The sequence below is a fragment of the Diceros bicornis genome, chromosome 26, assembly GCF_020826845.1.
Source record: "Diceros bicornis minor isolate mBicDic1 chromosome 26, mDicBic1.mat.cur, whole genome shotgun sequence".
Lineage (NCBI taxonomy): Eukaryota > Metazoa > Chordata > Mammalia > Perissodactyla > Rhinocerotidae > Diceros > Diceros bicornis.
The window spans coordinates 32,158,889-32,172,262 of record NC_080765.1 but is presented as its reverse complement, the minus strand read 5'-3'; the positions used below and the strand labels follow the sequence as shown (position 1 = coordinate 32,172,262).

Here is a 13,374-nt window from a genome sequence, read left to right as displayed (position 1 = left end):
CTACAGTTCTTCCTTGACTCTTGGTTTCTTCTCTTGTCTTAGAGGTCCTTTTGGCTTAGCTACCTTCTCCTCAGCTGTTTCCTTCTGCCCAGCTGGCTGTTCCAGCTTGGTTCCATTGTCCAGCTCAGGCAACTTCTGCTCAGGTGACTCTTTCTCCATAAAAGGTATCTCTTCTTCCTCAGCTAATACTTCCTCTTCTATCACTTCAGTTTGTTCAACAGACAATAGCTATTCAAGAAAAGAAGGAAGGGGGGAAGGGAAGAAGGAGGATAAAGAAAGAGACAAGAAATATGTGATAATTGTGATTGTAATTGCCAAGGTCACTTTTTCTGGAAGGGCCCAGAAAGAGGCACCTGGGTGATCCTCTTAGATGCAAAGGTTCATTTGGCTTGGGTGGGGTAATTCTCAACTGTGATTTTGACCCTCCAATAACAGGACCTTTGGGGAACCACCCATCCTTCACTCTTGACTTCACAGATGTGGCTGCCCCCATGCCTAGCTCTGGGGCTGGGCATGTGATCCAGGCCTTGCTAATGAGATATCTGCCCAGAAGATTTGCTGGGACTACTCAGAAGTAGGTGCTTTCTTTCTAAGCTGGGAGGATATTAGTTTAGAGCTGTGGGGCAATTTTTGACTCTCCGTGTGTAAATGACTGCTTGGGAATGAAGCCAACATAGAGGAAAACAGAGATAGGGAGATAGAAAATGAGCTTGAGCTTCTGAAGCCACCCATGCCTGATGTTCTACCAGTTATGTAGGATAAATGCCCATTGTTGCCTAAGCCCAAGAGTAGTGTTTCTGACATTGGCAACTGAAGGGTCCTAGCTAACACAGATGGCATCTTCCAGCAGATGGCCTCACTGAGGCATGAACAGGACTAGGAGAGAATGGAGATTGTCATCCCGTCCATCAGGAGAATAATGCCACAGGGTAGGATCCCAGCAAGACATCTGGTTACCAACTCAGGAACAGTGGATCCAGGGAAGCAGCCTTAGGAGCTGTGTGAGACCTCAGAGCCTTTGCCCCTCCCAGTGTTTCTAACATCTGCCATTTCTGCTTCCTTGGAGTAAGTGCCTTTGAAATAAAATCTTCCAGACTGGTTGGTTGTTTAACCATCTTCAAGTATCTCAGAGTGCACAAGAATATGAAACTCTTGGCATACTCTTTCCTAGTCCATTGAGGTCTTGATGATTCTGTGTGGGACAGAATAACCCAGGGTACTGCTGTTTCACCTTACCTCATCTTCATCCTCAATCCTGGTCTTGATTTGGCTTTCTAGGAAGTCCAAAAAGCCCTTCATGGTATGTTCTCCCTTATACGGTACAGCCTAGGAAGAAAACAGAACAGGGTCAAAACGGTAGCCTCTTCCTGCAGAATACTCAGGGATTGCTTCAGGTAAACCCAGAGTCACATTCCTAACAACCTGAGTACAGTGAGCAGGTTCCTTAACCTCTCTGAGCCTCCATTACCATTTATTATCTAAGAGAAGGATAATAAAAATTCCTCCATCCATGATGACTGGGTCAGGGATGGGCAACTGACCTAAGCTGGACCCACTTTGAGTCTTGAGACTTTTGTGGAAGCTAATGGAAGACACTCTTTAATGTGAACTTGAGAGGGAAATAGGAGCTGGAGTTGAGAATGAAGCTGATTTGATAGAAGGCAGAGCTGGAAACAGGGAGAAACCGAGTCTGTGCTAATAACACAACAACATTTCCAGTTATGTGAGTCCCAAGAGCCCCTCACTTGTTGAGAGTCGGTGGGGAAGAGCCTGAAGAAGGGGTACCGGTCCAGGTTCATCAGCTGAATGTCGTTTGCCGTGATGTCAATCTTGGCAATGGTGACTGTGGAGTGGTTTTGATACTTTCTGCCCAACTCCTCCAGCACTGGGAACAGCGCCCTGCACCTCTCAGACCAGGGCGCATCTGGAAGAGAAGGGCCGTTGCTCATGCTCACAGTAATAAGGACTCTGAAAGCCAGCACTCCCCCATAAACACCATCACTGGGTTCTACTAGTGCTTCTGCTGCTTTGCAAATTGAACTCCTCCTTTCTTTTAATAGTATATTAGGTTATTTTACATTTCAAACATGGTACCTGATCGTTATTAAATAAATTAGAAAAAAATCAACCCTCTCTCTTTTTGCCCAGACACTAGCACTTGTAGCATGTTGGGATGTTTTCTCCTATTCTTTGTTTTGCCTTTAACGTAGCTTTCCACTCCAGTTGAAGAAGAAAACCAAGAAAAATATTTACGCTAAATGCTTCCTCATGCTCTGCCAGAAAGCGTGTGTGTGTGTCTGTGTGTGACAGCACAGGTTTTCCAGTGGAGGGTAAACTTGTAGCCCAAGGTCACCCAGTGAGTTAAGCAGAGGAAGTGGGGTTTGAAGACAGGTTGCTTTGACTTGTGACCATTATACCACACTGCCTGTCAATCTGGTGGAGGAGAATGTGCCTATGAAGTGAACAGGAGGTTGTGACAAGTACCACTACCCCCAGAAAGGAGACACTGGACTTCCTTGTGGAGAGTTCTTTGAGCTTTGATTCTGGCCCAGGCACCTAGCCCTCTGGAGAGAAATCAGGGACCAGCTCCAACATGGAAGGGAAATTGAACCTTGCCTGCTCATCGTTCCATTGACATTTCTGGCTGTGTGGGAGGAGTGGCCTCAGCAGCCCCAGACACTCCACGTCTGGATGATCAGCCCTCCATCTACAAATCCAGTGCCTCCAGGACCCCCTGCTCTCCCAGCAGAGCCCCCGCAGCTCCCCGGAGCCGGATGGGCCCTGGGCTGCAGCAGGAGGGGGCATAATGGCTGCAGTCCCAGGGGGCCAATCTGACAGCCCTGCTTCCAAGAAAATGAGGCTGCTTTTGCCTTTTCCAGAGCCAAATGGGCACTCTCGTGGCTCCGGGTGTCAGGTAAGTACAGGAAGGCTGCCCCAGCCTCTCATTTAAAGGCAGCAGATCATGGTTATTCAGCCACGCAGACCTTAAGCACCTCGCCCTGTGGATAAGAGTCCATCTCAGTGGGATTTTACAAGGCCTGCATGATGCAATCCAGCCCTTGTTTCACCATCCAGGAAAGGATGGGATCAGAGCTCGAACTGAACTTTTTGCCTTGCAGCTTACTGACTGTCTGACCTGGGGAAGGTAGTTAACCTCTCTAAGGCTAGGTTCCCTCATCTGTATCGTGGGGAGATCCACTGGACCTTCCTAAGAGGCTTGTTTTGAGGAGGCGATGACAGCGGGTGTGTCAACAGCAAACTCATGTCTGGCTCATGGAATGTGCTTAGTAAGTGGTAACCATGTCTGTTAAATAAAAGAGATGTCTGAGGTAACTTCCTTGTCACCCTTCTCTGTGTCTCAGAGTGGGAGACAAGGTCCCTAGCTTTGGCTCTCACAAGCAAGTCAGAAACAGTGGAGAAAGGGCCAGAGTCCTTAGGTGAGCACTGGAAATAATTACAACAATGGGAATAATAATAGCAACAATAGCTGTCTCTTGTCAAGTGCTTACGATATGCCAGACACCGTGCTAAGTCCTTTACATGCATGATTTGGGTCCCCAGTTTGGCCACACAAACTCCGGTAGGTTAAATACAGGACATTTGGTAAGTCACATAAAGCCAGAAGCAGGGGAATTCGGTACAGCAGTTACCAGCAGAGGCCCTGGGGTCAGGTGCTTAGGTTTCAATCCCAGTTCCGGCACTTACTAGCTGCCTGACTTTGGAAAAGTTTCTTCACCTCCCTGGGACTCTATTTAGTCATCTGTAAAGTGGGAGCAATAATAGTAGCTACTTTCAAAACTATGTTGTGAGGATTAAGTGAGATAATGTATAGAATGGCTCAGCACAAGGCCTGGTGTACCATGGTGTTCAATCAATGTTGACCATCAACATTATTATTTTATAAATAGCCACAGGCCTGGATTATGTGCATGGTGTTCTACACGTTCCAAGAATTCAATTTTTGAGGAGAGTTGCATTGTAGCTGATTAAGGATCTTGATCCAAACTCTTTGGATGTCTGAAGACCATTTGTGGCATGGTGCTTTGACAGATATTGGATATTTTGGTGCCCAAGAATTCAGGAGCCACCTTGTAAAGTCAGGGCCACTGCCTTCTGTGGCCTCTATGGAAGTACTTACAGAACATCACAAATACGTCCCTTTCCTTGTCAAAGACAATGATGTTGAAGTTCTTCCCAACGAGCTGCTTAACTGGCCCCTGGTCCCAATATTTTGGAATCTCTTCACTGGATTGATGTTTCTAGGAAGCAAATTTGAAAGGTCTAAGAGTCTCCAGAAAGAAGTTGGCAGTTGGGTCTCCCAGCCCTGACTGGAAACAATGGCAAGTCTTCTCTTGTTCTTACAGGAAGAGACTTGGGAAGAAGCTTGAAATGCTGAGACAGATCATGAGCTTGATGTCAAGCCTGGATTGTCCAGGGCCAGTTGGGATCAGAGGGCTGAGGAGGAGGCAGGGCTCCAAACTGGGATGGACTCTAGCATCTCAAATACACAATTCTGGGAATTCTTAGATGAGAGTGGGGCTCACGTCTTTAACATCTTACCTAGTTTGTTCCCCCTGCAAAAAATTAGCTGTCCCCAGTTACTCTGAGCATGAAAACCAAGATAATTTACATGACCTAGAAAATCCTTATCACACTTTGGTTCCTGCCAACCTCTCCAAGCTCATCACCATTCCCTTGCTTTCTTCAGCCATACTGGTCTTCTATACCCCAAAGGGCCAGCCTTCCTCCCACCTCAGGCCTTGGCTTGAGGGCTCCCCCACTCCTCATTCCTACATTCCCTTCTCCATCTGGTTAACTCAGATTTATCCTTCAGAATGACCTCAAGGGAGGACTTCCCTGACTCTCACTCAGACTAGGTCAGATCCTGCTCCCCTATCTTCTTGTAACACTTGGTACTTGTCCTTGTATCACTTATTCAGGTTTATCATTTATATTTGTTTTTCTGGTTATTTGATTAATGTGTCTCTACCACACTAGACAGAATGTCACAAGGGACTTTTCTTCTCTCGTCACTGAGTATCCGCTGCCTGGTACATAGTAGGACCTCAATAAATATTTTGTGAATGAATGAATGAATGAACCAAGCTCTTGCTTCTCTTTGAAGGAAGTGGTATAAATTTCAGAACCTATATTTTTCTCTACAGCCATTGCTTCCTGAATATCTCTTTTCCCTGCACTGCTACTACCCCAGTCCAGGAAGCCTTCCTCTCTCATCTAGATCACTGTACTAGCCTCCTAGTGTTCTCTCTGCATCTCCTCCTAATACTCTCCATAACTTTATTCTCCTACAAGCAGGGTTCTGCTTTCCCCATGCAAATGCAGCTTCCAGTTGCTTTTAGGATACCAAATCCTTAATATGTGTACAAGTCCTTGCTGTCGGGTCTGCTCAGCTCACCAGCCTTATCTCCCGCATTGCCCTCTCTCATTCCCACCCCAGCCTCTGGAAATGACCTGAAGATTCTTTCCAAGAGAGCATAAAGGGGAGTGGGGGCTGGGCATAGGAGATGGGAAATGGTGAACATGATGGAGAATTAGGAATCAGATCAGGCAGATCTCATTGCTCATGTGAAGGATGCTCATCTTTATTTCAAGAGCACAAGAGGACCTGTTGGCCCTGGAGAAGGAGACAGACACCTTCTGAGGTATAACTGGAGGGAAGAGAGAGAGGATGGGTAGAGCTCCAGGTAGGTTTGTAGATGTAGTTATGGAAAGTGAGGGGGCCCCTGTCTGAACCTTCTATTTTCTTAATGATACATGGGTCAAGTACTCAGCTGAGACCGAAAGTAGGAATGGGGTATGAAGAGAAATAGATTCAGAGATTAAGAGAATGAACACACTAAGAGAAACTTACATAGAGATATTAGGACATTTCTAAGAGCCCATAGTTTGGTTTGTGATTCCATGAAGCCAGCCTGCCTCACGGTGAAGTTTTTTTCTCCAGGATAGGCCTGGAAACAGTAGGGAAGGTACGTGAGTTCAACTGGGGTTGTGATTTTGCCTGGTAAATACTACAGGGTGTAGAGGAGGTAGAAGGTGGAGGGGATAAAGGAGCTAAGGGGATTATGATCGGAGTGATGAACCATGGAATCCAAGTTCATGAAGAAGGGCACTAACGAGATTGTGAAATGGGATCGGGAGGTTGGAGGCCACTAAAGGGTAAGGAATTGTAGCAGTGTGGGTACTAGAGAAGAGATCTTAACATGATGGGAAGCTTGCAACCATGCTTTCAGAGGGGCTGCCATCTCTAGAGTGTGGCCATGAGAGCGAGTGACTGAGACGGCATGGACACACCAATTGTGGGAGAAAAGACCAGGATTTTGGATATTGACATTCCCAATGTCAATATCCAAATGACAGAAAGATGGAAATGATGGAAGAGTAGGGATGAAGGGCAAGTGAGAGCTTAAGTCCTGAGGGGGTGAAAGGGAGGTGATCAGAGGACAGCAACAGGGGGTGGGATCAGGCGGTCTAAACTCCAAAGGCAGGGGCTCCAAAGGATCTGGAGTTGTTGAAGGCAGGAGGAGGACATATGGTTTGGAAGCAGCCTGGAGGACACCAACCTCACCACTTGGCCTGTGATGATGTGCATAAGAGAAACAACAGCTTTCAGTTGAGAAGGCTGCAGGGGAAGCAGTGGCTGTGGGGGAGCAGACGGAAGGTAATGAGAGCCCTCAGAGGTAAGGTGACCATACATTCTGGTTTGTCCGGAGAGTCTCAATTTATTCCTGGTGTTCCAGCAATACTTTTAAAGAATTCCCCATTACTCTCAAAAGTGTCCCCATTTAGAAAATAAGAAATCTGGTCACCCAAGTGAGGCAGGGTGTTGGGGATACAGTAAGTGCTCAATAAACAGCAGGTGATGTTGTGTTACGTAGCCATCCTTTTGCAGCCTCTTCTCCCTTTTAGCAAAACAGGCTCCCTTCTAACCCCTCAAACAAATGTCTCTAAAGCCTGTGAGGTTAAATGCTGATTGCTGAATACATCCACCCCCTTTTCTCCCCCAAAGCAAGCATCTCCCCTTGGGCCAAGTAAATCTTTCACATTAGAGTTTGAAAGGAGAGTAAGAGCCTCCTTTCAGAGGATGTTAGCCCTGGGAGCACCTGCATTTCAGTTGGAAATTGCTGCAGAGGAAATGCCTTTACTTTAAGAATAAAGAATTATGGTGGAATTCTAGAGTCAAGACAGGTCAAAAGTTGAATAGATTTGAGGTGGGGGGATGGAAGTATTTCCCCACATTGAACCGTGAGGTTGACCTTTATCCTGCCTCCCAATTCAGATGACTAACGCCAGCAGAATTACCAAAGAGGGGTGATTTTCAGGTTCTGGATGAACTTTGTCTAAGAACAAACTTACCTTGGCAATTTTATTCAGAAAGCTGCCGCCGAATTTCTTGAGGTTTTCGTAGGTTATCTCCTCAGAAGGCATTTTGTACCTTGCATCAGAGCTTAAGTTTAGGATCTGGACAGATGGAATGTTGACCTCTGTGATCCGGAAGTGTTTGAAGACATGTCTGTTTCTGGGTTCATCTGCGTCCACAAGGATGAAAAGGATCTGCCAAATCAAGTGAAACCTGTGTCTCTCTGGATTCCAGGCCATGAAAAGGTAAGGAATTGAAATTGGGTAAGGAATCCCTTACCAAGGAGAGAAAGCATTGGGAAGTTGTGGGAGGGCACTAAGGGAATGCAAGTAGCAGGGTCTGTGGGGTGCGTCTGAAAGACTTGACACAGGTCCCTTCCACCAGGCAGATGCAGCCCTGCACCCCAGTGCACAGAGGGGCATCAGCCATCAGCCTGGTGTCACCATCCTTGTGCAGGGCACCAGCCACACAACCGTAGCAAGTCAGGATGTCCTGAGGTTTCATCCCAGTTCCTTGAGCAAAAGAGTAACTCCCCCTCTCTGTGCCTCAGTTTCCTTATCTATAAAGTGGTGATTATAATAGTACCCATGTAATAGCGTTGCTAAGAATTAAACAGGACAAGGTATGTAAAAGCTTAGCTCAGTGACTGGGTTGTAGAAAATGTTCAATACATGTCAATTATTATTATTCTTCTGAATTATTCTTCTATCAAGGAAATTCATGACTTCATTCACTCATTCATTCAACAGACATTCATGGAGTGCCTACTAGGCATTTTGGTAAGCACGCTGTCCAAGGCGGACAAAATCTGTGCCCTTATGAAGCTTATGTTCTAGTGGAGAAGACAGACAAAATGCGTAAACAAATTAATAAATTCGGATAGCAGTGAGTGCCAACTAGACCATAAAACAGGGCACTGTGATAGAGTGACTGCACAGATGGGGTGAGCTAGGGGCTCAGTATTAGGTGGGAAGTTCAGGAGGAGTATCTGAGGTGGTGACACTTTAGCTGGGACCTGGGCGATGAGTAACAAGTCAGGGGAACATTGATTCGGGCAGTGGAAATTGTCAATGTGAGGGCCTAGGGGGTGTTGAGGGGGGATCTTAGAGTGTTCTAGAATAGAAAGGAAAGGCCAATGTGGCTTTAGCACCATGAGGGAGAGAGTCATGGGAGACAAAGTCAGAGATGAAGTCAGAGCTCCAGCATGGAGCTTGGGTTTTGTCTGAACGAGATGGGAGGCCACTGAAGATAGGAAGCTGGAGAGTGACATGATAATTTTTAAAAGATTATTCTGGTTGCAGAGAAGAAACAAGAGTGGAAGCAAGGAGACCAGTTAGAGGCTGCAGCAGGCACTTGGCATCAGACACTCTCAGGTCACTCACCGATCAAAATATGAACGGCCCTACTGTGTGCCAGACGCTCTTCTAGGGGATGAGGAGACTATGAAAAACAGAGCAGACCTATGAAAACCAGTCTCGTATACTTTCAACAAATATTGGCTAGAAGTGAACAAGATAAGACATGGGGGATATGGCCTGTTGGAATAATATTCATCCAACTCTTTATCTTTGGCTCTAAAATGGATCCCGATCAATAAATGGCATTTGGGAAGCTTGCTAGTGGTGGGTAAAGGCAATTTAGAACCTCATGTCAGAGTATATGCCAGAATAAATTCCACCTAGATTAAAGAGTTAAATAAAAAAAATAATCAAGAAGGAAATATGGCTGAATATTGACTGTTATAACATAGGAGAAATAGAGGGAAAGCAATCAGATTGTGATCACTTTAATTACATCAAGAATATTAAAGTTTAAAATGGACTAAACCAGGAAATACGTTCACCAGAATTATTTCTGTAATTGGAGCAACCTTCCTGGAGAACAGTGTGGTGGGATATAGCGTGGACATTAAATATGTTGATGCTCTAGTGGCTTTACTCTGTGCTTATTCTGGGTTTCAACTTTTATTTTTTTGTTTTTAGTAAGGAAGATTAGTCCTGAGCTAACATCTGTTGCCAATCTTCCTCTATTTTATATGTGGGATGCCTGCCACAGCATGGCTTGATGAGCAGTGCATATAAGTCTGCACTCGGGATCCAAACCTGTGAACCCTGGGCACCGAAGCAGAGCATGTGAACTTAACCACTATGCCACCGGGTCGGCCCCAGGTTTCAACATTGTTAATTGTTTCATTTGATTTTTAGAATAATTTTCTTCAAAAGAAAAAAATCTGCCATTACTGTACTACTTATAAGAATAAAGAGAAGAATGAAGTAAACAGCCCCCATAGCCCAAGTGGTGATAACTACATAAATTTGGGTATAGCGCTTAGGAAAAACAGATCTGTTTCTAATGATGATAATGATAGCAATAAGAAGCACTGTTTATTATACATTTGCTCATTGCTTTACATCTAGCACCTCCAATTCTTACCACAACTCTCCGTTTTACACATGAGGCGACTGAGACTGAGAGGTTAAGAAACTCACCTAAGACAAAATCTCTTGTAAGAGGAGGAGAATTTGAACCCAGGTCTGTGCGATGCTAAAGCCCAGACTCTCAGCAATTACTTTTCAGACCATCTGTGCTGTGTCACCCCTTCAGGCTTTTCATACTCCCTGACCTCAAGCAGGAGTGGTCTTTCGTCCTCCTCACCTTCGGGCCAAATGCGACCCACAATGCAGTCACCCACGCTCAGTCCATCAGAAAAGCAGCTGAGCTGTCATGTTCGCACAGTAGACATGAGAGAGGTGGGACAAGAAAGAGCATGGGTTTGGCAAGAAAGGAAGAGACACTGGACGGGAAGAAGGGAAGAGGCTGGTTTAAAATTAAATGGTGGATAATATACAGCATCTATATTGAAATCAGGAAATGGGTATGCAAATGCAAATCCTTCCTGGCTCAATTTATAGTCAGCAGGGCAGGTGAGTGGCATCAGGTTCTACACGTTTGGATCCCCACCTAAGAGCCCCGAAGACCATGGCATCTTCCACAAACCTTGTTTTGGAATTCCTTCAGTGCCAACTTGTAATGCTGCATTATTGTACCAAATGACTTAGAGCTTTTGGAGACGAAGAGCAGCATATGATTCAGGATGTTCAAATCATAAATCAGATCCTTATTCTGAAATTGCAAGGAAAAGTGGTCATTCCATGCACACAGCTGCCCCAGCTCCCCTTCTCCCCGGGAACCTTTGCTCACTGACCTCAGTGTTGAATTCTATAACAAAATCCGTGAGGTGCTGTTTTATGACTTGATTGAGGACTTGTTTGCTAGTAGTGTCATAAATAAGCTCCTGGCGGTTCACAATTTTTCCCTTGGACAAAAGAAGGAAAACATTGGAGGGCGGTCGCTTCTGTGATGTAGGCACTTAATAAATATAAATAGCACAATTTTCCTCTTGCATAAAAGGAACACACCATGGTGACAAGTGTAATCCATAATCTAGGCACTTAATAATTATGGGTGGCTGGGCAGATTAGCCTGTGGGTGGAATATGGGAATGTGGCCGCCATGAAGGTCTCCTGTCTACAAAGACAGGGAGTGTAATTGACTGACAGCTGCAGCTGCCTTGCTCTGAAATCCATCAACGTATGCGTGCTGATGCTGAGCAGTTTCTCACACACTGCTCCTAACAAATAACTCAATGTGTCAGGGATGCTAAGGCAAGCCCACTTCTGGGAGCTGTAGGACTTCTCTGATGGATGACTTTGATGGACTTTCTAACAACTCCACTGGACTCTTTCACCCAACCTTCCTTCCTTCCAAAGGGTCAGACCTACATCATAGCGTGAGGGCTCTCTGAGTCTCCCTCAGCATCCTCTCTGTTTTCCTTCACAGGCATTTTCCCTAATAAATCTTTGCATGTCTAATCCTACTTGGTGGCTGGTTCTTAGAAAGACCTGAGGACTAAATGACATAATTCTCTGTAGCCCAAGGTCAAAGTTTTGAGGGAGGGAGAAAGAAGCAGCTGTCTGCCACTTTCTTTATACTCCATTCCTTCTCTTCATCTCCATCAATCCCGTCCTATAGTCCAAACCTCTTCCCTGGACTCCTGCAAAAGTCTCCTAATGGTCTTCCAGCTTCTCCCCTTGTTTCTCTCCACTCCAGCCCCCACACTTCAGCCAGACTGATGATGTTAGAACACAAATCTGATCATGTCATTCTCTTGCTTAAACACTTCATAGCCCTCATTGTCCTCTGGATAAAGTCCAAACTCTTTTCTGGTCATAACAATAGTCTAATAATATGCATTTGACTTATTGAGAGCTCATGTTGTACCAGCCCCAGCTCTAAACATGTTATATGCATGAACCCGTTTAATCCTCATAACATCTCCTTGAGCTCTGTACTATAATTTCCCCCATTTTACAGTTGAGGAAATTGAGGCACAGAGAAGTGAAGTGACTTGCCCAAAGTTGCTAAGCTCGTAAGAGGTGGAGCCAAGATTCCAACCGAGACAGTCTGATCTAATGCTCATGCTCTTAACCATTAAAATAGACCAACTCTCTCCCAAATGCCTGGTCCAAGTCTGCTGTTTGGCTTTTGCTTTTGTGATGGGATTTATTCCGCAGAACTTTTAAAATTTTGTGTGGTCCAAATTTATCAGTATTTCTTTTCATAGTTTCTAGAGTTTCTGTCATGCTTTACAAAGGGGCTTTCCCGCTCCAAGTTTAGAAAGCAAACTCTCCCACAGTATCTTCTAGTTTTTCCATGGTTTCAGTGTTATATTTTTAAATTGGGGAGCAATCTGGAATTTAATTTGATGGAAGGAGTGATATATAGATTTAGTTTTAGATTTTTTTCAAATGGCTACCCAATTCTCTCAACAATAGTCATTGAATAACACAAAATTTCCTACTGATCTAAAATATCATCTTTATCATATACTAAATTTCCAAATGTATTTGGATCTATTCCTGGATTCCACGTTGTCCCATTTGAAAACACAAATCAGGTTATTCTCCAACTGAAAACCTGTCAGTGATTTCCATGGGCCCAAGTAAAAGTGCAGCAGCTCACAGTCTTCTCCTAAAGTCAAGCAGATCTGGATATCACTCTACCTACCTCCTCTGTCGCCTTGGGCAAGTAACCTAAGCTCTCTGAGCCATATCTATCAGTAATGTGGTTATTGTAAGGATTTGGCTTTGTGTCACGAGGGAGTAAGGCATGTTCCAGGACCCAGACCACAGTATCTCGACTAACATTGCTCAATAGAACTATCTGTGAGTATGGAAATGCTCTGTAAATCTATGCTGTCCAATACAGTGGCCACTATCCACGTGTAGCTTGTTTGATTGAGGAATTAAAATTTTAATTTAATTAATTTAGTGTAAATGGTCACGTGTAACTAGCAGCTGCCGTATTGGACAGGTCAGATCTAGATCCCAGAGAGGGAGAGGAGGAAGGTGTGTAATGGAGGCTAGACTGCGGAAGGCCTTGTGGGCCTCTTTAGGGACTTGAGTCTTTATCCTAAGAGGAATAGGAAGCCATTAAAGGCTTTCAGTGGGAAGGAGGAAAGATTGCTCTTTAGAGGACGAGAGAGAATGTGGCATGTTGCATTAGGGTGGATGCTGCATTAGGCTGTGGGAGATGATGGTCACTTGATCTAGGATGGTCGCAGTAGAGAGAAATGGATAGATTCAAGGGGTATTTTGGATTTAAAATCAGTAGGATTGGGGTGATGGATTGGTTATGAGGGGTGGAGAAGAGGGAAGTGTTAGAATGATGCCTGGGTGTTCTGGTTTTGCTCAGAGATGGGAGAGATGGTGGCACCATTCGCTGAGAGAGAATGCTGGAAAAGGATTTGGAGGGGAGATTATGACTTTAGCCTTGGCCATGTTGAGACATCTGGTGATGGATATAAAGATCTGGAGATTAGAGAAGTCTGGCTGGAGATAGAGATTTGTAAGTCATGGGTGTGTGGATGATAATTGCTGATGGAGGGTGTGGAGGGAGAGCATGGAGCAGAAGAAAACACAGGGCAGAGGACTGAG

At 45.0% G+C, this 13,374-nt stretch overlaps 1 protein-coding gene across 1 annotated transcript in view; it reads right to left on the bottom strand.

The window, feature by feature from the left end:
* PDILT (protein disulfide isomerase like, testis expressed) overlaps positions 1-13,374 on the bottom strand; it is a 30,689-nt gene continuing 17,315 nt past the window's right edge. The window contains exons 5-11 of the mRNA XM_058570582.1: positions 10,584-10,694; positions 10,376-10,501; positions 7,375-7,572; positions 4,139-4,259; positions 1,746-1,924; positions 1,237-1,326; positions 1-228 (exon numbers count right to left, since the gene is read on the bottom strand). Of these exons, the coding sequence (XP_058426565.1) occupies positions 1-228; positions 1,237-1,326; positions 1,746-1,924; positions 4,139-4,259; positions 7,375-7,572; positions 10,376-10,501; positions 10,584-10,694 (1,053 nt within the window). The remainder of the gene's footprint in view (positions 229-1,236; positions 1,327-1,745; positions 1,925-4,138; positions 4,260-7,374; positions 7,573-10,375; positions 10,502-10,583; positions 10,695-13,374) is intronic.